This window comes from Talpa europaea, assembly GCF_964194135.1.
Source record: "Talpa europaea genome assembly, chromosome: 4".
Lineage (NCBI taxonomy): Eukaryota > Metazoa > Chordata > Mammalia > Eulipotyphla > Talpidae > Talpa > Talpa europaea.
This window is the reverse complement of record NC_140070.1, coordinates 65,196,063-65,223,488: the sequence shown is the minus strand read 5'-3', so window position 1 is coordinate 65,223,488 and position 27,426 is coordinate 65,196,063. Positions and strand designations below refer to the sequence as shown.

At 36.7% G+C, this 27,426-nt stretch overlaps 1 protein-coding gene across 1 annotated transcript in view; it reads left to right on the top strand.

Moving 5' to 3' along the window:
- Positions 1 to 27,426, top strand: part of SI (sucrase-isomaltase) — a gene marked incomplete at both ends in the record, with an annotated part of 161,716 nt that overhangs the window by 111,557 nt on the left and 22,733 nt on the right. Inside the window, 6 exons of the mRNA XM_084232623.1 lie at positions 1,164 to 1,248; positions 1,331 to 1,387; positions 1,989 to 2,113; positions 7,258 to 7,346; positions 8,837 to 8,886; positions 9,089 to 9,256. Coding sequence (XP_084088749.1) covers positions 1,164 to 1,248; positions 1,331 to 1,387; positions 1,989 to 2,113; positions 7,258 to 7,346; positions 8,837 to 8,886; positions 9,089 to 9,256 — 574 coding nt within the window. The remainder of the gene's footprint in view (positions 1 to 1,163; positions 1,249 to 1,330; positions 1,388 to 1,988; positions 2,114 to 7,257; positions 7,347 to 8,836; positions 8,887 to 9,088; positions 9,257 to 27,426) is intronic.

The window sequence follows — 27,426 nt, the reverse complement described above, 5'->3', positions numbered from 1 at the left end:
ACAAACCTAAAATTGCCATAATAATAGATTGACCACTGTTTTGATGCAGTTTACTTAAAGATTTCCTTCAATTCAAATTATCCTCTAGTTGCTTTATTAACTTATCATCATAGTCCCTTCAATGTCTCTGCTGACATTTTATTAATATCTTGCCACTTTCGTGTTCATACTTTTTCTTTTGGCTTTTCCTTATTAACTTCCCACAGCAGTGCCAGGTCTAAATTGGGTCTATGCAGTTCCTTGTCCTATTGATACTTTCTGGGACATTTTCCCCATGGGAAGTTCATGGAGAAGTAATTTCAGCAGTCCAATTTTGCACTAATCTCGGTTTAAAACAAACAAACCAACAAAAACTGCACTTTAATTTCAATTAGAGAAAAAACATGGGTACTTGGGCCTCCCTGGTGGCTCAAGGGGTTAAGATACAACCTATGAGACTGTCAGCAGCCACTGCAGCCCGCTGCTCCCCTCAGCAGTGTACTTCAGTCAGTCTGCCTGTTCTGTTCTCTACTCTGCCTTTGGTGAACCTTCTCACTCCCTGCAACTCTGGCATATACCCCAGCTCTTGTATGCATAAATAAATAAATCTAAAGAAAAGAAAAAAATAGAAATATGGCTACTAAATAGTGGCTTTTCTCAAACTTTGGGGGAAAAAATGATTTTGTATATTCCAGGTATTTATGTCTCAGATTTATAATTCTATTAAAAAAGAGAAGAACCTTTAAGAAAATGTAAATCCACTATGCAGTAAGATCTGCTTTAAGTAAGATGAACAAATGTTTTAAAATTGCTAATTCAAGATACTGATACACACATTTTTCATTTTTCTTCCAGAGTGTTTATTCATAGTTTTTGCTTTCCAGTTTGTTTATCTTATACTGGGCAAAGTTAATTCTTGGTTTGTTTATGAGTTATTTTTAAAGCAGAGTTTTCATTTAGTTGTTCATCAAAGTTCTCTGCATTCTATCAGGTTAGAAATAGATTAGATTTACTCATAAAGTATTATACCTTGCACATTAAATTCCAAGTGATAGAACTGTTCATTTTTTGTAGCTTGCTCTAATTTTAATGTACAAAGTTTCATTTTCTAATGTAATTTAAGTGATTATTGTACTTTATAGAAATAAAGATTTAATTAAATTATTTGTACATATTTTTTCAAGGTTCTTTAATGACACAGTAACCTGGGATATATACAAGCAGTTCTTGTGGGGTCCGGCATTTATGGTTACTCCTGTATTAGAAGCTGTAAGTCCCAGTTCGTATTTTTGTTCAAAAAATAAATTTCCCTTGATTTGTATGTTTTTAATGTCTGCATCTTTAATTCTAGGATACTGAAGTTGTAAATGGCTATGTCCCTTATGCTCGCTGGTTTGATTACCATACAGTAAGTTGTTAAGAAATTCTGGGGAATTAACTTAAGAGAAATGTGTGATAATTTGGTCCTATTATTTTAATTTATGGCATATATGGTTTAGTTTCCACTTATAGAGAGTAAGATATTTCTTGTTAATTATAACTGAATCAAATTAATACATAGTGAAATAGAGTTAATTTATTGTGACACAATTTGTTATATAATCATTGATTTATTTTACCAAACAAACATGGGAGTTGCATTTTATACACAAAAGGGTAATTTTCCTTTTGTGGATATGCAAAATTATTCTAAATAAAATTCAGTTCTTGTAATAAAAGTTATATGACACATCAGGAATAGCTTTATTAACTTTCAAAAATACATCTTTTCTTCATATTAGAGCATTAAAAATAGGTAGTGGTAAATTACTTCCAAAGCAATCAATAAACTAAGGGCTAAGAACAAATGGTATTCTTTAAAGAAGACATTCCTAAATAGATGTTTTTGTTTTTGTTATATTTTAATTCAAAAATCGTCATTTCATTCTATAATTGTGTCAAGTACCAAAACTGCTAAACATTCCATTTCTTGCTGATTTTGTTCGTCCTTCCAACTCTCTCATTTCCAGGGTGAAGATATTGGTCTCAGAGGAACATTTAATGAATTTAAAGCTCCTTTATATACAATAAACCTACATGTTCGTGGTGGTCACATCTTACCATGTCAAGAACCTTCCCGAAATACATTTAACAGGTAAGCGAAGATGTTTACAAAGCCCACATTAAATCTGTAGATAGAGCATGTTAGAATTGCAGAGAACTGGAAAGGGTCTGAGATTGCATCCTACTTTCAAGCTAACAAGTTAGTCAACTGTAGTTTCATGTTGAGGCAGAGAGAAGTTCTTCCCCACTCATTATTCAGCAAGAAATGTGAACTTCGGGGCCTCCCCTGGTGGCGCAGCGGTTGAGCGCTGGGCTGCAAAGCTGCCCGCAGCCTCTGCAGCACCGGTTTGATCCCCAGCCGGCAGGCTAGGGTCCCACATGGTGCTCAGACCTCACTTGCCGCACCCGCTGCTCCCCTCAGCAGCGTATTTCATCAGTCTTCCTGTTCTATCCTCCGCTCTGGCTCTGGTGAATTCTCTTACCCTCCCACACTTCTGACTGTACCCAGTGCTTGTATAAATAAATAAATCTTAAAAAAAAAAATGCGAACTTCGTATTTGTTTTAGAATCCCCTGTCCCCCAAATATCATGGGGGTGATATAGTTTGGTCCACATGCAGGAGGTTTTTAAGATACTCCAAGCCTAGAGAAGCCCATTCTTTTAATGGACTGGAAAAAAAGTGTCCATTATTTGTCTCAAAGGAAGGATATATCTTTTTTATACTGATAAATAAATGAAAAATAATAATATTTTTAAAATACCACAGCCCAGACCTGTCTTCCCATAATGTTTGCTTTATTTTATTTAAAGATTTATTTATTTATTTATACAAGCACTGGGTACAGTCAGAAGCACGGGAGGGTGAGAAAATTCACCAGAGCCAGAGCGGGGAGCAGAACGACCGAAGTACACTGCTGAGGGGAGCAGCGGGCGGCAGGAGAGGTCTGCGTGCCATGTGGGACCCTCCTCTGGTGGCGGGGGAGCAGCTGGGGATGGAACCAGTGCTGCAGAGGCTGCGGGTAGCTTCACAACCCAGCGCTCAACTGCTGCGCCACCAGGGAGGCCCCATGATGTTTGCATTAAAAGTATCCTTTTGAAGATAGTTCAGAAGAAAACCTGCCAGTGCCTCTGTATATGAGATATGCAGAAACATGAGACTTATGGAGAATTGTTTCCTAATAAGTTATCCCTCTTCTAGTGAGGAAGCATCTGAGACCAAAGTACCAGCTAAAACTGAATATGAATGTCTTGTAATTTGATTGGTTGATTTAACTCAGTCTTTAATTTTTGTGTGACATTTTTGGAAAAAAAATCTATTTTCACTTCAAATAAATTTTTATCACACCAAAATAAATATTGCAGATAATATTTTTCTCTATTTTATGTTTCCCCACACCTAATGCTGTTGTCTTGTGATGTACTCTGACTCATTTTATCCACGAAAATGTAGCTATCTGTTGACAATGTCACTATTCCATAACTATTGAGTTCACTTCTGCCCACAGAAGAACCAGATTCACTCCTGTTTCCCATTTAAAGATGAAAGATAATCCACAGATTCTATCCATCACCATTCATAACTGATAATTATAGGCAAGATGATCTTACCTGTTTTCTCTTACCTAGTATAATCTCTCTCCTATCTCTGTTTATTATTTATTTATTTTTTACATCATTGATCATTTTTAAACAATATTTGTCCCCCTCCTCAGATGTAGTACCTATAGAATTTCCTTCACCAATGCACCTGTGCACCATCACCACAGTCCCCTGTACTCTTTCCTCCCTCCCTCTGATCCCTCTCCCTCCTCCTCCCCTGCAGGATGTGTCTGGTTTATAATTGTCTGCTTATGTTTTTTTTGTGTTTTGTGTTGTTATTATTTTTTAACACTGATGTCTTATTTGGTTCCCCTATATTTGTCCTGTAAGTGAAACATCTGATATTATTCTTTTTTCCCTTCTGCTTATTTCACTGAGCATAATTACTTCTAGCGCCATCCACATTGCCGTGAATGACATGAGTATATATTTCTGATAACTGAATAGCAAGCATCCCACTGTGTATATATTCCATATCTTCTTGATCCAGTCATGTATTTTAGGGCATTTGGATTGTTTCTAGGGTTTACCTATTATAAATAGTGCTGCAATAAAAATAGGTATACAGATGTTCTTTTGAATCAATGTTTTTGTGTCCTGTGGGTAGATCCCTAAGGAGTGGAATTGCTGGATCATATAGCAGCTCCATTTTTAGTAGACTGAGAAACCTCCAGACAGCTTTCCATAGCCATTGGAACAGTTTGGACTCCCACCAGCAGTGTAGAATAGTTCCTTTTTCACCACATTCTTGCCAACATTTGTTGTTGCTTGTTTTGTTTTGTTTTGTTTTGCTTTGTTTTTGTTTTGTTTTGCTGAACATTTTTACATATGCCCTGGCCATTTGCATTTCCTCTTTGGAGAAATGTCTTTTAAATTCTTCTGCCCATTTTTTGACTGGATTGTTGACTTTGTTTTTGTTGAGTTATGTGAGTTCTTTGTATGTCTCTGTGTATATCAGCTGTATGAAGTGCAAAAGTTTTTGTTTCCCCCCCCCCCCCAATCAGTGGGATGTCTCTTTTTTTTGGTTAATTTCTCTTTTGCTGTGCAGAAGCTTTTCAGTTTGATATAATTCAAGGTGTTTATGTTTTTCTTGACTTTCTTTGCTTTGGGTGGTGAGTCTTTAAATATGTTACTGAGATGTATGTCTTGTAGTGATTTACCTATATTTTCTCCTATATATTTTGTATTTTCAGGTCTCATGTCCAGTTTTGTTTTTTTTTTTAATCCATTTTGAGTTGATTTTTGTGCACGTTGAGAGGTAGTGGTCTAGTTTCATTCTTTTGCAAGTGGTGGTCCAGTTTTCCCAGCACCATTTATTGAACAAACTGTCCATGTTCCATTGCATATTATTTGCTCCTTTGTCAAAGACTAGTTGTCCATGTAAGTGTGGCTTTATTTCTGGGATCTCTATTCAGTTCCATTGGCCTGTGTGTCTGTTTTTGTTCCAATAACATAACCATACCAATTTAATTATTATGGCTTTGTAGTATAGTTTGAAGTTTGGAAGTGTGATAATTCAATTCTTGTGGTTCCATATGGATTTCATCAGAATTTGTTCTATTTATTTGAAGAATGCCATTGAGCTTTTTCTTGGAATGGCATTGAATCTGTAAATTGCTTTTGGTAGGATGGCCATTTTAATAATGTTAATTCTTCCAATCCATGGGCAGGGTATGTCTTACCATTTCTTTGTGTCATCTTCTATTTCTTTATTTTAAAGATTATTTATGCATACAAGAACTGGGGTACAGGCCAGAGCTGCAGGGGGAGGGGTGAGAGGATTTACCAGAGACACAGTACGGGACAGAACAGGCAGATGTACTGAAATACACTGAGGGGAGAAGCAGGTGAATCAGGAGAGGCCTGCTGCACCATGTGGGTAACTCCCTGGCTAGGGATTGAACTTGTGCTGCAGTGGCTACAAATAGCTTCAAAGGTTGCGTCTTAACCCCTTGCACCACCAGGGAGGCCCCCTCCTATTTCTTTTTAACTGTGTTTTATAATTTTCTTTGTATAGGTCCTTCACCTCTTACATTAGGTTTATTCCCAAGTATTTGGATTTTTTGTTTCAATTCTAAAAGGAAAGGTTTTCTTGATTTCTTCTTCTTCAGATTGATTGATTATGTATAGAATGGCTAGTGATTTTAAACTAGTCACAAAGTCTATATTTCCTCTAGCTAAATTATTACCTTAAATGTTCAATATGAAAGGACTTGGTCCCCGTTACTTGTCTCTTCTCATGCTATGTCTACTTTCTTGGTCATCTATGTGTTGATACCCTATTTTACATGAATATAATCTTCCTACTTACTGAAAGCACCAGATAAGTTTCAATCTCTCTCTCTCTCTCTCTCTCTCTCTATATATATATATATATATATATATATATATTTTTTTTTTTTTTTTTTTTTTTTTTGGTGGGACCTTTGCGGGTGGCCGGGGAATGAACCAGCACTGCAGAGGCTGCAGGCAGCCTTGCAGCCCAGCGCTCAACCGCTGTGCCACCAGGGGAGGCCCTCAATCAATATTTTACTCTGATATAAATTATAAAGAAGACAAATGATTATGCTTGAGAACTGACAGATCTGTGGAAGCATTCATAAGCATGAAATGTGCTTTAGGAGTCCTTCTTTGTGGGAGGAGAAATGCCATTCATTCTTACATTCATTCTCTCTCACTCTCTCTGCTTTCCCTTGCTCTCTCTCATTCTCTGTCTCTCACTCTAGTTACTTTTAGATAGATGAATGCAGTATATGGATTCATATATATATATATATATATACACACATATATAAAAATTAAAATCTTTCAATTTTAAGTTTAAATATATTTAAATATAAGTTTATATATAAGTCCCAAAAGATGAAAGTAAATGCTATTTAATTTTTCATGGTTTGAATCATGTGCATATATGCATGTATGAAAAAGTACCCAAAGTTGCATAGCTATGTAAACAATTGACAAATTAATAAGAAAATAAGTGAATTGCTAAAAAATGGTCAAAGACAGGATCACCAGAGAACAGAATAATTAAATATGTCATTAAACTTATATAGTTTTAACTATATAAAAGTGAGAGTGCTAATGGTTTTGTTATAGTAGGTAATCTATTGAGATAAAAAAGATAGGGACATTTTCCCTTAAATATGAAGGACTTTATGGATTTTATCATTCCCATTAACTGAGTGAAAAAGGAAGGTCCTTTTATTTTCTTTGCCTAACAGACTTAACTCTTGTTTATTGAAATTCTTTTTCTTTAAAGATTTATTTTTGTTTATTTATGTGTAGAAGAACTGGGGTATAAGCCAGAGGTGTGGGGGTGGGGTGGATTCACCAGAGTCAGAGTGGGGAGCAGAACAGGCAGATCTACTGAAATACACTGCTGAGGGAAGCAGCAGGCAAGACGGAAGAGGTCTACTGCACCGTGTGTACAGCTCCCTGTCTGGGGAATCTAACTCATGCCTCAGTGGTTGGCAATAGCCTCATAGCACTGAGACTTTAACCCCTTTGCTACCAAGGAGGCCCATTATTTGAAATTCTTATTTGTGTTCCTTTGGATATTTACATATCATATAATATCATAGCAATAATACACATTTCTATAAGTATGGGTACATTTATGTTGGTTTCTTATAGCCGAAAAAATTTCATGAAGCTAATTGTTGCTGCTGATGATATGCAGATGGCACAAGGATCTTTGTTTTGGGATGATGGGGAAAGCATAGGTAAGTGTTCCATTTAATAGATAAACATTATCGATGACATTATTATTATGTTATTATTTTTATGTTTTTATATTATTTCATTATCATTTCATATTATTTCATATTATGTTTATGTTACTTCTGTTGTATTTGTAGTTTCTATAGAAAGTTAATAATAGCATTCAAATCTAAATTAATTTAATAATACTCAACAACAAAAATAATTTATAAATATGTGCAGACTTCCTTCTTATATTAAATATAATTGATACCTATTGTAAATTCCTGTATATTAAGAGATTTGTGTAGGCAAAGTTTGTACTAAATTGATAACCTTTGTATTCTCAGAAGATTATGCAGTATCATTCATATAATAAAATGTATGTGAGATCAGCCAAGCTGTAAACTCATGTTCTGTATGCACATATTGTTGCATAACGGATACTACTAAAACAAGGAGATAGTCCAGAGACAAACTTCAATTTTGGTCTGTGTACTTTATGACTATTAGAACTATATCTTCTAATATGTAATATTTTCTTCCTCAAACAAAGTTTAAGGATTTAAAATCATGAGTTTATCTCTAATTTTACATTCCTGTCTTATGCATGTTGGCTTGGATTTACAATACAACTTATTCTTAGAAGTGAAAGAAAACTTAGCTAAAATTCAGACTTGATAATAATTCTGTATTTCACTTTGAGCCATTTAACATCTCTAGGGCCCTATTTCATCTTCTATACAATGGGAATAATACTGATATGTGTCTTTTAGAGCAGTTGTGATAAACTACCTGTTTTGACAAATAATAAACACAAATAGTTTTAGCTGTAAGGTCATTTTTTTTAGAGATTTATTTATTTATTTATACAAGCACTGGGTACAGTCAGAAGTGCGGGAGGGTGAGAGAATTCACATGAGCCAGAGCGGGGAACAGAACAGGCAGACCGAGGAAATACACTGCTGAGGGGAGCAGTGAGCGTGGCAGCAGAGGTCTGCATGCCATGTGGGACCCTCGCTGGCAACTGGGGATTGAACCGGCGCTGCAGCGCCTGTGGGCAGCTTTGCAGCCCAGCACTCAACCACTGCGCTACCAGGGAGGCCCCACAGTCCTTTTTATTTATAAATATTATTTTATTGTCAGTCATTAAGGTGACCAGTAAAGATCTACTACTCTTATGAAAAAATTCTGTTTATTATTGTGCTTTTACCCAGACCAGTATAAATCTGGTTATAAAATTGTAACTGCTATATTGTTATACACACACACACACACACACACACACAAACCATCCCTGTCCTTCTAGGAAACTCTCTAGTGATTCATCACATTTAAGTGTTCCTTGGATTGTATTTGAAATAGTGAAATAAACAGAGTGTAGTTAGATGTGTAATGAATGTATACATTCATTTTATATTTTATATTGAGAAAGAGAAGCAAAATTAATTAGTATTTACTATGTTAATTATTTTGAAATTTAAATAGATTTTTTTTTCTTTTTTCTCTACAGACACTTATGAAAAAGATCTGTATTCCTTGGTACAGTTTAATTTAAACAAGGTGTGTATTCATGTTATCATTTATATGTAATATTGTTAAATATTTAAAGTGATCTGTCATATTTTATATTCATTTATATTATAAAAATACCTCATTTCAAATAGATTTATAAACAATTTACTGTACTATGAAATATGTATTAACTAACAAATTTAAATGATTTTCAAATAAATTTTTTAAATTATTCTTCTCATCTTTGTAGACCACCTTAACAAGCACTATATTGAAAAATGGTTACATAGAGAGAAGTGAAATGAGACTTGGATTCATCAGTATATGGGGAAAAGGAAAGACTTCTGTAAATAATGTTAATCTCCTATATAATGGAAGATATGAGACGCTTATATTTTCTGAAGAACCAGACAAGGAGGTAAGTGACATAAGAAAATATTGATTAAATGGAGATATTAAAAATGTCTTCCTTGGCTTGTTATACTTCTCAGTCTTAAAGAAACATTATGAAAATCAATTATGACTGAGAAAAATGAAAACATTTATTCATTTGCATTAAAGTGCCATGCAATTTCCATTTTTACTCACCTGTCATACAGTTCAACCTGATAATATCTTACCATTTAGATTGTCTTAACAGAATCAAACTAGGATTACATTAAATAAATTTATAAATCATTGTTATCCCTATATTCTAAAGTGCTTCAAAATTTATTTTTACAAAATAAAATACCTATATTTAAACATAATATATGTATTAGATAAAATATTTTAAAATGCTTATAAAATATTAGGACTGTCTGTTAGCAACTATGAATTAGATATATGAGGATTTAATTCACACACTAAACAGGGAGTCAGGATTTCATAGAATGTGAAAGTTGAGCAGTCACCTGAGAGCTCTATTAGAAGGTTAGCAGCTGTGCTACTTTACTGTTTTTTGGTTGGCAAGTGGGATTTCCCGGTAATGTAGAACTCTGTTTTTCTTACTGGCTTTAAATAAGTTATATCAAGGTTGTAATATTATAGTTTGCATATTTAATCACCTTCTTTGGTGAATGAATATGAATCTCACTTCCATATTAATATTTTAAATATGTTTGCTGGTTTATGAAATTCCAAAATTGAGATAATCACACATTTATATCAACAGTGTTATATGTCAAACCAAGAAGCTGCATTCGTGAAATGAAAAGTAAATTTCAAAGGAACAATTAGTCACTGGTTAACAATAACAGTTAGAAATCAGTTGCGCTGCACTACCCAATGCTCAAAACTGATCCAAAAGATTGTTTATCTTATATATATTCTTGTTCTTCTTATTACTACAATGGTGAACAAAAAAAAAAACCTCACACATTTTACTATAAAAATAAACTAAAACTGTTTGACAATGCCTAATAGTGTAATTTAACACCTCAAATATCATTTTTAAGTTTATGTTCACCAAATTCTTGGCATATAAAAATACCATTTGTGAAGAAGTCCATCCCATTGCTTTCAAATGCATTCCCAAAGAATTTTAACTATTAAAATATTTTTATTGTGATTCCTTATCAATTTTTCCAAAAGAAGAGATTAACTTTTGGTTCTAACAAGGGGACAAATCCTTCTAAAATTATTTAAATTAAACAAGTATTTATGGACATCTCTTTTTCAAGCCCATATAAATGTATGGGGATGGTCATTTCTTTCTCTATTCTGATTGCCCTTCTCCACTGGTGTGGGAATTATATGCAACAAATGATGTAATTGCTCTAACAATGGAATTTTTTAATGATTTATTTTATGTATTTATGCTTACAAGTGCTGGGGTGTAGGTCAGAGGTGCAGGGGGTGAGTGTGAGAGGATTCACAAGAGTGAGGAGCACATATTTATGATTAAACAATTAACTATCCTTTTACTTTTTGTTTTTAGATATTAAATATTGATCTGAAAATGAATAATGTTGTTCTAGATGAACCAATAAAAATCACCTGGTCTTGAAGATCATCATCAATTTAAGTTGACACAGCAAAATAGACACCTGGATTTAAATTCCATGATGCTTTAAATTTTCCCTCTTACTTAGTTTCTTATATCCCATGAAATGTATTAAAAATTTTGTTACACCTAACTAAGGCTATTGCACAGTGTAAATCAATGCCAAAGCTAATTTTGTTGTATTAAATGTGGCAGGGTTCAATGTTTTAAACAGATTTAGAAGAATTTAATTATTTCTCGTTACTTTTTAAGCTAAGGCTAAACTAGTTACTAATTATGTATGTAGTAATTTCTAATTTAAAAAGATGGTTTTTGAAATTTTCTGTGTAATTGTATAAAATGGTTTATTTAATGTTTGCAAGATTTAAGTTTGTACTAGCAGTTGTCATCAGATTTAAATATTTCCTAGTATGTATATTTAATTAGAAAACAGAAAATAAAATGAATATAAGAATCTAAAATATGTATTTCTCTTTATTTTACCAAAATAAATTGTTAGACTCAGTTTGAATTGCTATAAAATTATGACAGAGTAGTTTATAAAATAACCAATTATGTCTCACATTTTTGAGGGCTGGGAAGTCTGACATTAGGTGCCTGGTAGAGCTACTGTTTGGTAAGTGTTATCTTCTGGATTTGCCATCTTCTTTCCTTTTAGCCTGACATAGAGTAGTACACAAAGGAAAGACACATGCTCAAATGTCTCATCCCATTAAGCACTAATTTTATTCCTGCTAAATGGTTTAATTATCCCCTACAAATCCATTCTCCATCCAGCATCACATTGGAGTCTATAGGAGAAATCAACTTTTCTCCTAGTTTTGCTTTATAGATAGGAAAAATATATATTAGCTCCTCTTCTATTTATATAGTTGAAAAAAATCACCCTAGCTTATTCACATACTTTAGAGAACACTCTGATTTATGGCTTAAAATAAGTTAAATTGCTAATATATAATATTTAGGTTACTTTGAATTGAATTAATTAACTGATGGAATCATTTTCCAAATAAAAATAGAATATCTTTATAATTGGATATTTAAAATAATTCATAACTCAGTATATAAGAAGTGGGGGAATAGTAATGATAATAATAAATTGATTTTACTTCCAAGAAGATTTATAGTAATTGAGGGGTATTGACAGATTTCAAATAATAAAACCAGGTTTTAGCAGGCAATCCACAGTCACCACAGATGGAATTATAAATGATTGCATTCACTTTTAGAGAGCAATTATCTAGCATTAAGTGAAATTCAGCATGTTCATTACCTTCATAGTTCAGCCATTATATTCTCTCAAAGAGATGCATGAAGAAATATGTACAAACATTTTCACTGCTTGCTGTTGAGAGAAAAAAATCACTGATTTTTATTACCTTGGTATTGGCTTGACTGTAGGAACTAGACCATGATGTTTACATGTTTAAAATTAACATTTTCACAGAATACCAACATAAGGCAAATTTACCATGTAACCACATGGAGCAAAATCATAGAATGATCATATATTAGTGCAGTCATCAATAAAAACACTCTCCATATCCTGAAAATCTCAAACACCTGCTTCTAATATTGCCTACTGTGAGGGATTTTTTTTTATTACTTGCAGTTTCAGTCTTTTGTAGTCCTTTTTTTTAAAAAAATGTTTATTTATTTAGGCATACAAGAGCTATACAAGAGCTGGGACACAGACCAGAGACCCAGGGAGTGGGGGGATGAGAGGATTCACCAGAGACAGAGTGGGAAACAGAACAGGCAGAGACCGAGGTACAATGCTGAGGGGAGCAGCAGAGGTCTGCTTTGCCATGTGGTTTACTCCCTGGCGGGCCAGGGATCAAACTCATGCTGCAGAGGCTTTGGATTGCCCCATAGTGTGGTGCTTGACCCCTTGCACCACCAGGAGACCCTCTTCTGTATTCCTTCTACCTCCTCCCCATATATATCCAATCATAAAGTAGTGCTACTTTCTGACAGCATGTAGTTCATAGCAAAGTCATGCTTTTTTAAACCTTCCCTCAAATCACAAGACACAAGTCCAAAGTTTTTGCAAGGCCTCCCTAACATTCTTCTCTGAGACACTTCATGGTTTATTGGATTTGTTCTTTCCTTTCCTGAAATGAGTCAAAAAAAAAAAATACAACTTTGCTTAACTGAAGAAGTATTTATGAAAGAAAGGACCCTCCTACACTGTTGGAAATCAGTGATAAGTAGTGTGGATGTTTCTCAAAAGACTAAAAATGGTTTTGCTATATAACCCAGACTCCTAGGTATTTACCAAAAAATACAAAATCATCAGTTAAAAGGGAAACCTACAGTCCTATGTTCATAGCAGCTCTACTTACAATAGCCAAGATGTGGAAACAACCTAAATGACCAAAAACAGACAAATGGATAGAGAAGATACGGTACATATACAAAATGGAATACTACTCAGTGACCAAGAAAGATAAAATTAAGCCATTTGTGGCAACAGGGATGACACTTATAAGGATATTGCTAAGTGAAATAAGTCAGAGGAGAAAGATAAATACCAGATGGTGTCTCTAATATGTGAAATATAAATTAACTAAATTAATAGTCAGATGAAAAACTAACCCTTGATATCTGTCCATACAACTGAAGCATCCAAAATGGGGAGGTGTGTGGGAAGAGTTGGAGCAAAGACAGAAGGTAGCTATAGGGTAAATGAAGATTTCTCAGGCTTTGGGCCATTGACCTCTGTGACTCACCTGCTGCCTTGAATGCAGGAGGTGTTTGGGAGCATGGGCTAGGGGTACACATGCCTGATGGTGGATGCCTGGAATATGTTGTGCACCATATTCTTCACATGCTTAAGTGGACACACCTGAGCCTGGAGGCTGTGACTATAAGGGTGACATAGCAGAGAATCATGTGGTAAAGAGCAGTGTGGCAAAGAGCAGTGGAAAGCCTATGTGATGAAGAGACCACAAAACAATGCCAGATAGAGCCCAAAGAGTAAATATTCACTGGGGCTTGGGAGACCTACCAGCCTCCCCCTTTCCTGCCTTCCTGTCTGCCCTGCACCTGATTGCCTCTCTACAAATGGTGTGGAAAGGTCATTAAAAGCCTGAAAAAGCCAATGAGGGATCCAGGACTCTCCATTTTTTTATTACCTCTTTTTTATTTTATTTTACATTTTATTTTTATATTCCCCATACAATTGCACCCACCTTATTTTGACCCCAATCTCTCCATTCCCAGCCCCCCATAGTGTGTAGTTCATAGTAGTTTGTTGATTATTTTTTCATGCTTACAGTTATTATTTTTCCTGGTCCCTTATTTAGGTTTTCTAGATTCCTGCTATGAGTGAGACCATCCAGTATTATTCTTTTTCTTTGTGGCTTATTTCACTGAGCATGATCCCTTCCAGCTCCATCCATGTTGCTGCAGATTGCATGCGTTTATCTTTTTTGATTGCTGAGTAATATTCAGTTGTGTATATGTACCACATCTTCTTGATTCAGTCATCTATTTTTGAGCATTTGGGTTGTTTCCAAAGCTTAGCTATTGTAAATAGTGCTGCTATAAACATAGGGGTGTCGGTGCTCTTTGGAATTAGTGTTTCTGTGTACTTTGGGTAAATATCTAAGAGTGGAATTGCTGGATCATATGGAAGCTCTATAGTTAGTAGGTTGAGGAATTTTCACACAGATTTCCATAGTGGTTGGACCTGTTTGCACTCACACCAGCACTGCAGGAGAGTTCCCTTTTCTCCACATCCTTGCCAACATTTGTTGTTGCTAGGTTATTAATATGTGTCATCTTCCCTGGTGTAAGATGGTATCTCATTATAGTTTTGATTTGCATTTCCCTAATTGCAAGTGACGTTGAACATTTTTTCATATGCCTGTTGGCCATTTGTATTTCCTCTTTGGAGAAGTTTCTTTTTAGCTCTTCTGCCCATTTTTTGACTGGATTATTTTCTTTGTTTCTGATGAATCTCATCAGCTCTTTGTAGATTTTTGTGATCAGTCCTTTATCATTAGTGTGGTGTGCAAAATTTTTCTCCCAGTGGGTGGGGTTTTTCTTTGTTTTGGTTATTGTGTCTTTTGCTGTGGAAAAGCTCTTTAATTTGATGTAGTCCCAGTTGTTTATCTTTGCCTTCACCATCACTGCTTTGGGTGTTGTGTCTGTAAAGATGTCTTTGAGGTGCATGTCATGTAGTGTTTCACCTATATTTCCTTCTATGTATTTTATGGTTTCAGGTCTTATGTCTAGTTCTTTAATCCATTTTGAGTTGTTTTTTGTGTATGGTGTGAGGTAGTGGTCAATTTTCATTATTTGCATGTAGCTACCCAGTTTTCCTAGCACCATTTACTGAACAAACTTTCTTTGTTCCAGTGCATATTCCTTGCTCCATTGTCAAAAATTAGTTGCCATGAATCTGTGGGTTTATTTCTGGGTTTCCTGTTTGGTTCCATTGGTCCATGTGTCTGTTCTTGTTCCAATACCATGCAGTTTTGATTATTATGGCTTTGTAATATAGTTTGAAATCTGGGAGAGTGATGCTCCATTCCCTTCTTCTTTTTTTTTTTTTTTTTTTTTCCTGGAGGGTTTTGGCTATTTGGGGGTTTTGGTGGCTCCATATGAATTTCAATATTTTTTTCTATTTCTTTGAAGAATGACATTGAAATTTTTATTGGAAAATCATTAAATCTTTTGGTAGGATGGCCATTTTGATAATGTTAATTCTTCCAATCCATGAGCAGGGGATGTTTTTCTATTTCTTTGTGTCTACTTCTATTTCTTTTAACAGTGTTTTATAGTTTTCTTTGTATAGGTCCTTTACTTCTTTGTTAGGTTTATTCCTAAGTATTTGATTTTTTTTTTGTTTCAATAATAAAAAGAATGGTTTTCTTGATTTCTTCTTCTTCAAATTTATTGCTTGTGTATGGGAAGGCTACTGATTTTTGCGTGTTGATTTTGTATCCTGCCACTTTACTAAACTGATTGATTAAATATTTTTGTGGGATTTTTGGGGTTCTCTATGAATATTATCATATAATCTGCAAATAGTGATAGTTTGACTTATTCCTTGCCTATTTGAATTTCTTGTATGTGTTTCTCTTGTCTTATTTCTCTGGCTAGGACTTCCAGTATTATGTTGAAAAGCAGTGGTAAGAGTGGACATCCTTGTCTTGTTCCAGATTTTAATGGGAATACTTTCAGCTTTTCACCCTTGAGAATGATATTGGCTGTGGGCTTGTCATAGATGGCCTTTATGATGTTGAGGTATGCTCCTTTTATCCCGAGAATTTCAAGGGCCTTTATCATAAATGGGTGTTGTACGTTTTTGAAAACTTTCTCAGCACCTATTGATATTATCATATGGTTTTTATATTTCTTTTTGTTGATGTGTTGGATAACATTGATTGCTTTGGGATGTTGAACCATCCTTGTATCCCTGGATAAATCTTAACTGGTTGTGATAAATTATCTTATGGATACATTGTTGGATTCTGATAGCTAAAATTTTATTGAGAATTTTTGCATCCATGTTCATTAGAGAGATTGGCCTGTAGTTTTCTTTTCTTTTCTTTTCTTTTTTTTTTTTTTGTGCTGTCCTTATTGGGTTTTGGTATTAGTGTAATGTTAGCTTCGTAGAACGTATTTGATCGTATTCCTTCTTTTTCAATTTTTTGAGAGTTTGTGTAGGATAGGCAGTAATTCACTGCTGAACGCTTGGTAGAATTCATTTGTGAAGCTGTCTGGGCCTGGGCTTTTGTTTTTATGGAGTGCTTTGATTACTGCTTCAATTTTGCTGTTTGTAGTTGGTCTGTTTAGTTGTTCTATTTCTTATTTGTCCAGCTTTGGATGATTCTATCATTCTAGGAATTTGCCCATCTCTTCTAGATTGTTGAATTTGTTTATGTATGTGTTCATAGTAATCTCTGATTATTCTTTTGATTTCTACTGAGTCTGTGGTAATTTCTCCTCTTTCATTTCTAATCCTATTTGTTTGTGTTTTCTCCAAATTTTTCTTTGTGAGCCTTGCTAGAGGTTTGTCTATTTTGTTTATTTTTCCAAAGAACCAACTTTTGGTTTCATTGATCTTTTGGATTTTTTTTTTAATTTCCAGTTTTTTTTATTTCTGCTTTGATTTTTATTGTTTCCTTTCTTCTATTGGCTTTAGGGTTTTTTTGTTTTTCTTTTTCTCATTCTTTGAGAAGTGATATTAAGTTGTTTCTTTGAGTTCTTTCTTGTTTGTTGATGTGAGCCTGTATTGCTATATATTTTCCTCTTATTACTGCTTTTGCTGTATCCCATACATTCTGGAAAGTGGTATCTTCCTTGTCATTCAACTCACAGTATTTTTTAATTTCTTCTTTGATCTCCTCATTTGTCCAGTGATCTTTCAGTAGTATGGATTTCAATCTCCATGAAGTGGGAGGGTTCCTTGTTTTCTTTTCATGATTTATTTTTAGCATGATGCCTTTATGATCGGAGAAGATAGTTGGAATGATTTTGATTTTCATGTATCCATTGATGTTTGTCTTGTGGTATGTGATCGATTCTGGAGAATGATCCATGCACACTTGAGAAAAATGTGTACTCGGATTTTTTTGGGTTCAGTGTCCTATAGATGTATGTTAAGTCCATGAGTTCTATGTCTTTATTTAGGGCTCTAGTGTCTTTGTTCATTTTTTTGTCTCATTGATCTGTCCATTGGTAAGAGTGGGGTGTTGAAGTCTCTTACTATATATGTATTTTCTTTAGTATCTATTTTTAGAGCTGATAATGATTGTCTCATATATTTTGGTGCCCCTTCATTTGGTGAGTATATGTGGATGAGTGTTATATCTTCCTGATGTATTGCCCCTTGATCATAATGTAGTGTCCATCTATGTCTCTTTTTACCTTTTTAATTTGAAGTCTATTTCATCTGATATAAGTATGGCGGTTCCTGCCTTCTTTTTTGGTCCATTTGTTTGTGGGATTGTTTTCCAACCTTTTACTTTCAGTCTGTGTTTATCTTTTGTGTTAAATGTGTTTCCTGGGGATAACAGAAGATTGAATTTTGTTTTTTAATCCAGCCTGCTACTCTGTGTTTTTTTTATTGATGAGTTTAATCCATTTACATTTAGGGTTAATATTGATATGTTGGCATCTGTGTTTGCCATTTTGTTTGTCTTTTTTGTGATTTTATTCCTTGCTTTATTCTGTTCTTCTTGTTCATTCCTCTGTTTATTTTGGCTTTAGGACTTCTTGTAGAATTTTTTTGGAGTGTGGGTTTAGTTGTAATGAATTTCTGGAATTTCTGTTTGTCTGAGAAGGTCCATATTTTTTCTTCATAGAGGAAGGAGAACTTTGCAGGGTAAAGTACTCTTGGTTGGCATTTGCTGTCTTGAAGTTTGCTGAATATGTTACTCCATTCTCTTCTTGCCCGTAAGGTATCTTCGGAGAAGTGTGAAGTGAACCTGATTGGTTTTCCCTTATAAGTTATCTATTTCAGGGCCTACCCGGTGGCACAGCGTTTGAGCACTGGGTTGCAAAGCTGCCTGCAGCCTCTGCAGCACCAGTTAGATCCCTGGCCACCCTTGAGGGTCCCACATTGCACACAGACCTCTCCTGCCGCCCGCTACTCCCCTCAGCTGTGTCCTCCATCTGTCTGCCTGTTCTGTTCCCTGCTCTGGCTCTGGTGAATTCTCTCACCTTCCCGAGATTCTGACTATATCCAGTGCTTGTATAAATAAATAAATTAATTTTAAAAAGTTATCTGTTTCTTCCCCTTGCCAATTTCATTATTTTTTCCCTTGTCTTGGACTCTTGCAAGCTTTACTATTAGCTGTCTTGCTGTCGTTTTCTTTTCATTATGGTAATTGGGAGTTCTTCTCGCTTCTTGTATGTCTATATTCATCTACTTTTTCATGCTTGGAAATGTTTCTTCAACTATCTCCTTGAATAACTGAGAAATTCTCAGTTCCTTTGTCTCTCTCCTCACCTTCTGGAATCCCTATAACTCTTAACATTTCCTCTCTTTATGGAGTCTGATAATTTTCTAAGAGTCGCCTTATACTGCTTCATTTGCACTTCTCTCTCCTTTTCTCTTTTGGCTCTTTTTGTTTCTGTATCTTCGATACTACTGATCCATTCTTCCATTTCATCGTTTCTGTTTTCATTGCTTTTCCGAGTTATCTCCTCTAGTAATGTTTTTATCTCCTGCATTTCTTTTCTTTCCTTTCTTAAGGTCTCAATTTCATTCTTCAGTTTAGTGATTATTTGTCTCAAATCATTTTTTTCCTTTTTGTTTTCTTTCTGCTTTTTAATCAGGATGATTATTATTCTCTATCTCATAGGCCAAGAAGTTCTTCCATGTCATTGTTGAGCTCTGGTGACTATATTTCTTTTTGTGGTGTGTCCTCCTGCAGGCTTGCTGGTTATTTATATTTTTTCTTCTCCCTGTTGTTTGTTTTCTAATTAGTTCTATGTATTTGGACGTTCTGCCACTGGTGTTGGTGGGCATCTCTTTGGAGTGCTCTTTTAGGGGTGTTGGAAACTGTTTACCAGACTGAGACCAGCACTGGTAGGCCAAAACTCCACCAGGGTTTTGACACTGTGTTGCTGGGCACTGTCCCTTACAGTTCCCTCCCTCTGTATTTACACAGTTCCAATAGGGAATCAGCTAGTTGGTAATATAGTTCTGGTCACGAGGTAGAGCCAGAGACCCATACTTGCTGACCTGTGCTTTTTCCCAGTGGTTCTCTGAGTAGTGTAGGGGGGGAGGGGAGGGGAGCATCTCAACACAGGGGGTCTTATTCAAGCTGGGTGCTGTGTCTTCCCCTTTTTCACCCAGTGCTGTGCCCACAGCTGTATGGATCCCGCGCCCTGACTTCTGCCCTCTAGGTCTCAGTTCAGGCTTATCAGATCCAAAATGCTGGCTGTCTCCCTGTGCTGTGCTCACTGCCATGGCATGTCCCACGCCCCGGATCCTGTGCCTGGCTCTCAGTTCCAGCATGGGGTCTTGCTGCATGCCTTATTTCCCTCCTTACCCCCTTTTTCATGACCCACCCTCTCTCAGAGTCTAAGGGTGTTTTTGGTATTCCTGGTTTCCAACTATAGTGTATTGGTGATTTTTATGTGGTTGCTTGGTGGCATCGGAGATCTTTCCTAGTGTCCTTTCCTAACTGTTTTTTTTTTTTTTTCCCTGTGGGTCTGGGGGAACAGAGTGTGAATGGCGTGGTGCCCCTCAACAGTGTGGGGTGCTGTGTCTGTCCTGTGCCCCACTGTCGTGGGGATCTCATGCCCTGAATTTCGTGCCCCAGGTCTCAGTTCCAAAGCCCTTAGATCCAGGATGTGGCCTGTAGTTCAGTGTCTGCAGAAATGGCACTTTTTATACCCAGCTCCTGTGTCCATGCGCTTGGTTTGATTACTCAGTGAGAAGCATTCACCTCAATGAGGGCTCCTGCAAGTCTCCCTGCAAGTCTAGGTCACAGGCGCAGGGACCTGGGCAGCTGAGATCCCCTTATGCTTTTCAAGTGTGCTGCTTTTCTGCAAAAGGTTACCAGCTGGCATGCAGCTATTTGTAGGTCTCCTGGGAGTCTTTGTTTTTCTCTAATGGTGCCTGGGGCCTTTTGCTCACTTCCGGGGGACATTCCTGCAGGGTTCTTCACAGTTCCAGTTCATAGGGTGCAGTGCCTGAAATAGTTCCTTTCCACTCCCAGTTCTGCTTGATGTGTGATTTGTTCTTGTTGGTTGTTTTAGGTTTTTTTGTTTTGTTTTGTTTTGTTTTGTTTTTCCCCTCCATTCTGTTGGCTGGAGAGTGCCAACTTTGTGGTTGGGGGAGGGTAGCAGAGTTCTGTCCATGACTCTCCTTTACCTGTAAGTCCAGATCTATAGAGAAAATGCTTTCTGTCTTCCTGCCATAAAAGGAGCACAATGGACTATTGTTTTGGTTTTGGGTGCACTATGATGACAATGCCTGAAGGAGAGAATCCTAAAGTTACCATATTTAAAGGAATAAATTCTTATTTTTTTAAGAAATTATTATTTTTTTTTAAGATTCATTTATTTATACAAGCACTGGGTACAGTGAGAAGCGCGGGAGGGCGAGAGAATTCACCAGAGCCAGAGCGGGGAGCAGAGCAGGCAGAAGGACGGAAGTACACTGCTGAGGGGAGCAGTGGGCGGCAGGAGAGGTCTGCATGCCATGTGGGACCCTCCATGGCCGGGGAGCAGCTGGGGATGGAACCAGCATTGCAGAGGCTGCGGGCAGCTTCGCAACCCACCGCTGAACTGCTGCGCCACCAGGGAGGCCCAATTCTTATTTTTTTATACATGGATCTGTGTTATTTTTTCAGTAATAGCATTAATTTCAACGTGGTAGCAATAAAGTGGATAATGTCAGTCCTGGTATGACTCCTTGATGTTACATTTATAGGGCTTAAGTCATTTTGTAATGAGAAAATTTGATCCCCCCAATATGAAATTACTTAAAACAAATATAAAGCTAACTGGAATGATGTGAATATTATTTCAGAAATTTTGTTTAGTTTTCAATATCATATTTCACATATCTACAAGTGTTTGATACACATGTTAAGAAGAACTTGTAGATTACTGATAGCTGTCCACATAAAAGTGAGTTCCCTGTACTTGTCTCTCCTAAATAACCTGAAGAAGTCTATTTATTTTTCAATGTATGTCCTTCTATGTACTTTTCTATGCTTCTAATATCTCTAACACACCCACTAGAGTTCCCATGTCAAAATAAGGACTAAACTTGGAGAGCTTTAGGCTATCAGAAAAATTTCTGTCATTTTTTTTTATTTTGATACGTAAAAAATTAACACAAATTTGACATCTTAAAACAATTCAGGAGCCTTCCTCGAGGTGGAAGGGGTTAAGACACAACCTATGAAGCTATCTGCAGCCACTGCAGCATGAGTTTGATCCCCAGCAAGGGAGCTACTCACATGGCACAGCAGACCTCTCCTGAGTTGGCCACTGCTCCCCTCAGCAGTGCATTTCAGTCAATATGCCTGTTCTGCTCCCCACTCTGTCTCTGGTGAATCCTCTCACCCCCACAGTTCTGGCCTGGTCCCCAGCTCTTGTATACGTACATACATACATACATACATAAATGAATATTTAAAAAAACAACTTAGGTTTAGGGCCTCTCTGGTAGCACAAGGGATTAAGTCACAGCACTATGACGCTATCCACAGTTGCTGCAGCACGAATTCCATCCCAATCCAGGGGGTTAACCTACATGGCACAGTAGACCTCTCCTGTCTCTCCCACTGCTCCCCTCTGCAGTGCATTTCAGTCATTCTGCCTATTTTGCCCCCCATTCTGTCTCTGGTGAATCCTCTAAACTCCTGTATCTCTGGCCTATATCCAAGTTCATGTATGAATTAATAAATCTTTTTCTAAAAAAAATACAAATCAGGTTTATTATTTCACAGGTTTTTTTTTTCTTTTCTTTTTTTTTCTTTTTTACATCTTTGTGCATTTTTAAACAATAGCTGCTTCCCCCCAAACCCTCAGGTGTAGTCCCTATGGAATTTCCTTCACCAATGCACCTGTGCAACATCACCACAGTCCCCATGTGCTCCTCCCTCCCTCCCTCCGATCCTTCCCCCACTTCCTCCCCTGCAGTATGTCTCTAATTTTTTATTTTTTAACAACTTCATTAATACTTATTTTTAAAGCTTTTATTTATGTATTTATACAAGCACTGGGTACAGTCAGAAGCGCAGGAGGGTGAGAGAATTCACCAGAGCTAGAGCAGGGAGCAGAACAGGCAGAATGACGAAGTACACTGCTGAGGGGAGCAGTGGGCATGGCAGGAGAGGTCTGCATGCCATGTGGGACCCTCGCTGGTGGCTGGAGAATGAACTGTTGCTGCGGAGGCTGCGGGCAGCTTTGCAGCCCAGCACTCAACTGCTCTGCCACCGGGTAGGCCCATGTCTCTAATTTTTTATATCTGTTTTTGCTTTTTTGTGTTTTATACTGTCATTATTCTTTTACACCGATGTCTCATTTGGTTCCCCTATATTCCTGCTATAAGTGAAGCCATCTGGTATTTTTCTTTTTCCTTCTAACTTATTTCACTGACCATAATTCCTTCTAGCTCTATCCATGTTGCTGTGTATGGCATGAGTTTATCTTTTTGGATTGCTGAATAATATTCCATTGTGTGTGTGTGTGTGTGTGTGTGTATATATATATATATATATATATATGCCATATATTCTTGATCCAGTCATTTATTTTTGGGCATGGAACTCTCCTACATTGCTGATGGAGTGAAAACTTGCCCAACCACTATGGAAAGCTGTCCAGAGTTTCCTCATTGTACTGAAAATGGAGATACCATATGACCTGACAATTCCACTCTTAGGGATCTACTCAAAGGACACAAATACATTGATTCAAAAGAACACCTGTACCCCTATGTTTATTGAAGCAAAAATATTTATTGCCCAAAAATATTTCACAGTTTTCAAGCATCATAGGTTAAACATGGCATTGTTAACTCTGCCTCAAGGTCTCCCAAGGGCTGCAATCAAGTTGTTAGTTGGACTGTAATTCCTTGGAATACTTCCCTGGGGAAAAATTTGCTTTCAAGCAAACTGAGGCTCTTCATAGGATTATTTTCCTTGTACCAGTATGAATGGGGATCTGCATTTTTCTATTGGACAGGTAGATCCTGTCTTCAGTTCATAAGTGTTCTCCTTGCCTTCTTGAGGCCACCAATGTTTCCTTCTCAGGTGTACTGTAACATAGTCAATTAATGAGGCAGGGAGAATGCCCAGAGTAAGTATGCTAGCAAGATGTGGACAGTATTATAATCACAGTAGTATACCATCAACTTTATCATATTCCAAGAAAAGGAAATTATACATAGGTGAAAATATCGAGAGATGATGTTGTCCTTAAATTTTGTGTTATAGCCCAAATTTATCCATGTGCCAAAATCTAGTAAAAGCCATAAGAACAAATTTTCCAATGATAAGAAAATTTCCACTTTTTTATTTTCTTTGGATTGAATGGAAAACAACACTAAAATTGTTACAGGGAAAAGGATGTCCTAAAGCTAATTCCATACAGGCTTTGTGGACTCCACCCCCACCCCAGGCCAAAGCAAAAGACACTGGGAACTCCAAATCCCATCACCACCAAAGGGAAGGTGGCTGGGACCTGAGGGTGGGGTTAAGCAGCCAAGTTGGTATAAAGGCAGACACGTGGGCTTTGGGGGGGCCCCCATTTTGGCTCTCCGCCAGCTAGCAGCATCCGGCCAGCTCTGAGAGTGCTTTTTGGGTTTCCAGGTCAGCAGATCGGGTAGGACGCATTAAAGACTTTATTTCCCTATTTTCTCCCTGAGTTGTACATTTTTCTTATTTCCTTTTCCCTTATAAATAAACCTTTTATTAACCTTTTGTATGTGACTGTAGTAGAGTATTAATAAGTCCCTTTTAAGTGTGCAAGTGAGGACCCACAGCCAGGAACCCGTTCAATATCGGGGCTGTCCTATAATAAAATTAATTGGATTTTATTATCACCTGTGCTATCTGTATATAACGTATATCTTAACTGGGAAAGAAATTATTTTCTTTTTCTTGATACATCTGGACTCAGAAGAAAGTTAACCCCTACTCATACTCTAATAAAACCTATTACTCATGAAAGTGATGATGCACACACACACACACACACACACATATTCATATATCAATCTCTGCATTAATTTGAAGGGGGAAAATCTACATATTAAAACACAGTTAAGAATGTTGTATATATTTTATATTTAAATATTTCTCTAGTCTATAATATCTTCCCTAGTTCTGTTCAAGTCCTCATTGTTTCTAAGCAAGAGGTATTTTATAAACTTCCTAAATATTTATTCTTGCTTCTAGCCTTATTTCTCCTATCCTTTCCAAACACCACTTAATATAATAAAATTCTAAAATGTAAACTCTAGTTCACACTTGTTCAATGCTTCCTAGTAAATAAAATCCAAAAATGACTACAATACACAGACTATCACTGAAAAGAAAACAAAGGTAGGGCCTCCCCTGGTGGCGCAGGCAGTTGAGTGCCACCCTGTGAAGCTATCCACAACTTCTGCAGTGCTGGTTCGATCCCTGCCGGCCAGGGAGAAACCCACATGACATGACAGACCTCTCCTGTCTCGCCCGCTGCTCCCCTCAACAGTGTATTTCATCAGTCTGCCTGTTCTGTTCCCCGCTCTGTCTCTGGTGAATCCTCTCACCTTCCCGTGCGTCTTGATTTATATATTTTTATACAAGAACTGGGGTACAGGGCAGATCCGCAGAAGGGTGAGAGGATTTACCAGAGACAGAGAGGGGAACAGAACAGGCAAACTGATGAAATGCACTGGAGAGGTCTGTCACGCCATGTGGGTTTCTCCCTGGCCAACTGGGATCGAACTGGCACTGCAGAAGCTGTGGACAGTTTTATAGCACTGCGCTCAACCGCCTGCGCCACCAAGGGAGACCTGTGTGTTCCAATACTATTTTTAATAATAGTGGTAGAAGCAGTTCCCTGTGTCCTTTACTTGATCTGAGAGGAAAGACTTTGGTTTCTCAACATTTAGAATATTAGCTGTTTGTTTTTTTTTAACATATAAATTTCATTATATTTATGTATGTTTATTCTATGCCCATTTTGAGTTTGTTGTCATAAATATATGTTGTATCATGTAAAATGACTTCCCTGCATCTATTGATATGATCACATTACTTGTCACTTTCTTTTGTTGATGCGGTGAATAAAATTGGTCAGGTTTCATCCTGTTACTTTACTAAACTGGTTGATTATTTTGAGTAGTTTTCCTGTGGAGTTTTTAGGGTTCTCTATGTATATTATCATATCTTCTGCAAATAGTAATAGTTTTATTTCTTCCTTCCCTATTTGGATTCCTTGTATGCCTTTCTCTTGTCTTATTGCTCTGGCTAGGACCTCCAGTACTATATTGAAGAGAAGTTGTGAGAGGACATCCTTCTCTTGTTCCTGGTCTTAAAGGAAAGGCCTTCAGCTTTTTCACCATTGTGGATAATATTGGCAGTGGGTTTATTATATCTGGCTTTTATCATGTTAAGGTATGTTCCTTCTATCCCAAGAATTTCAAGGGCCTTCAACATCCAATGGATGTTGGACTTTGTCAAATGCTTTCTCAGTATCTAGTGATAGGATCATATGGTTTTTATTTTTCTTTTTGTTGATGTGTTGGATTACTCTGATGGATTTTCATATGTTGAACCTTTCTTGTGCCCCTGGGTTGAATCCCACTTGATCGTTGGTGTATTACCCCTTTGATGTGTTGTATTCTTTTGACAAGGATTTTGTTGAGGATTTTTGCATTAGTGCTCATTAGAGAGATTGGGCTGTAATTTTCTTTTTTTGTGCTGTCTTTGTTTGGTTTTGGTGTTAGTGTAAAGTTGGCTTCGTAGAACGTAATGAATAGCCCAATCCAAAAATGGGTAGAGATTCTAAATAGAAACTTCTCCATAGAAGATACACAGATTACCATGAAAAAATGCTGATTGTCACTTACATCAGTGAATTTAAAAAGTAAAATTCCCTGTGAGATACCATCTCACACATGTGTGAATGACCCATTTAAAAGTGACCAGAAAGCAAAAGTTTTACTAAGGGTGTGTAAAAAAAAAAAAAAAAATGACCCCTTGTACATTATTGGTGAGAATGTGATTTAGGTTAGTCTGTACTGAAAACAATATGGAGATTTCTCAGAACACTATTATGACCAAGCATCTGATCAGGCAAGCCATCTTACAAGTATTATCCTTAGACTACAAAAACAGTAATTTGAGGGCCTCTCTGGTGGTGCAGAGGTTGAGCGCTGGGCTGCAAACCTGCCTGCAGCCTCCGCAGTGCCAGTTCGATCTCCGGCCACCGGCAAGGGTCCCACATGGCAGGCAGACCTCTCCTGCCATGCCTGTTGCTCCCCTCAGCAGTGTGTTTCATCAGTCTGCCTGTTCTGCTCCCAGTTCTGGCTCTGGTGAATTCTCTCACCCTCCCGTGCTTCTGACTCAACCCAGTGCTTGTATAAATAAACATATATATCTTAAAAACAAACAAACAAAAAAAAAACAGTAATTTGAAGGGATATGTTTATGCCTATACATGTTTATGCCTATAATGTTTATTGATACATTATATACCATAACTAAGTTATGGAAACAGCTTATGAAAACAATGTGAGATGAATGAAGCCAATGTGCTATAATGGCACAATGGAATATTGCTCAGGTATAAAAAAAATGATTAAATCTTGCTATCTACAACCATGTGGATGGAATTTCATGAGATTACACTAAATGAAATAAATCAGAAAGAGCAAGATAAATAAAGATGTTTTACTCATATATAGGAAATTTTAAAAAGGGGACAAACAAAATCAACCAAAGCAATGAATTGAAATCTGAATGCAAAACTCAGGATGCAATAAAAAGAGGTTGGGGTTGGTAACAAAGAGGGTCTTAGTGGACTATGGGGGAAGATTATTGGAGAATTGATGGTGGGTATGGTATAACAACCTACATTTGAAGAGCTGTGGGCCTGAACAAATAAAATGTGTGTATTGTTATAAATTA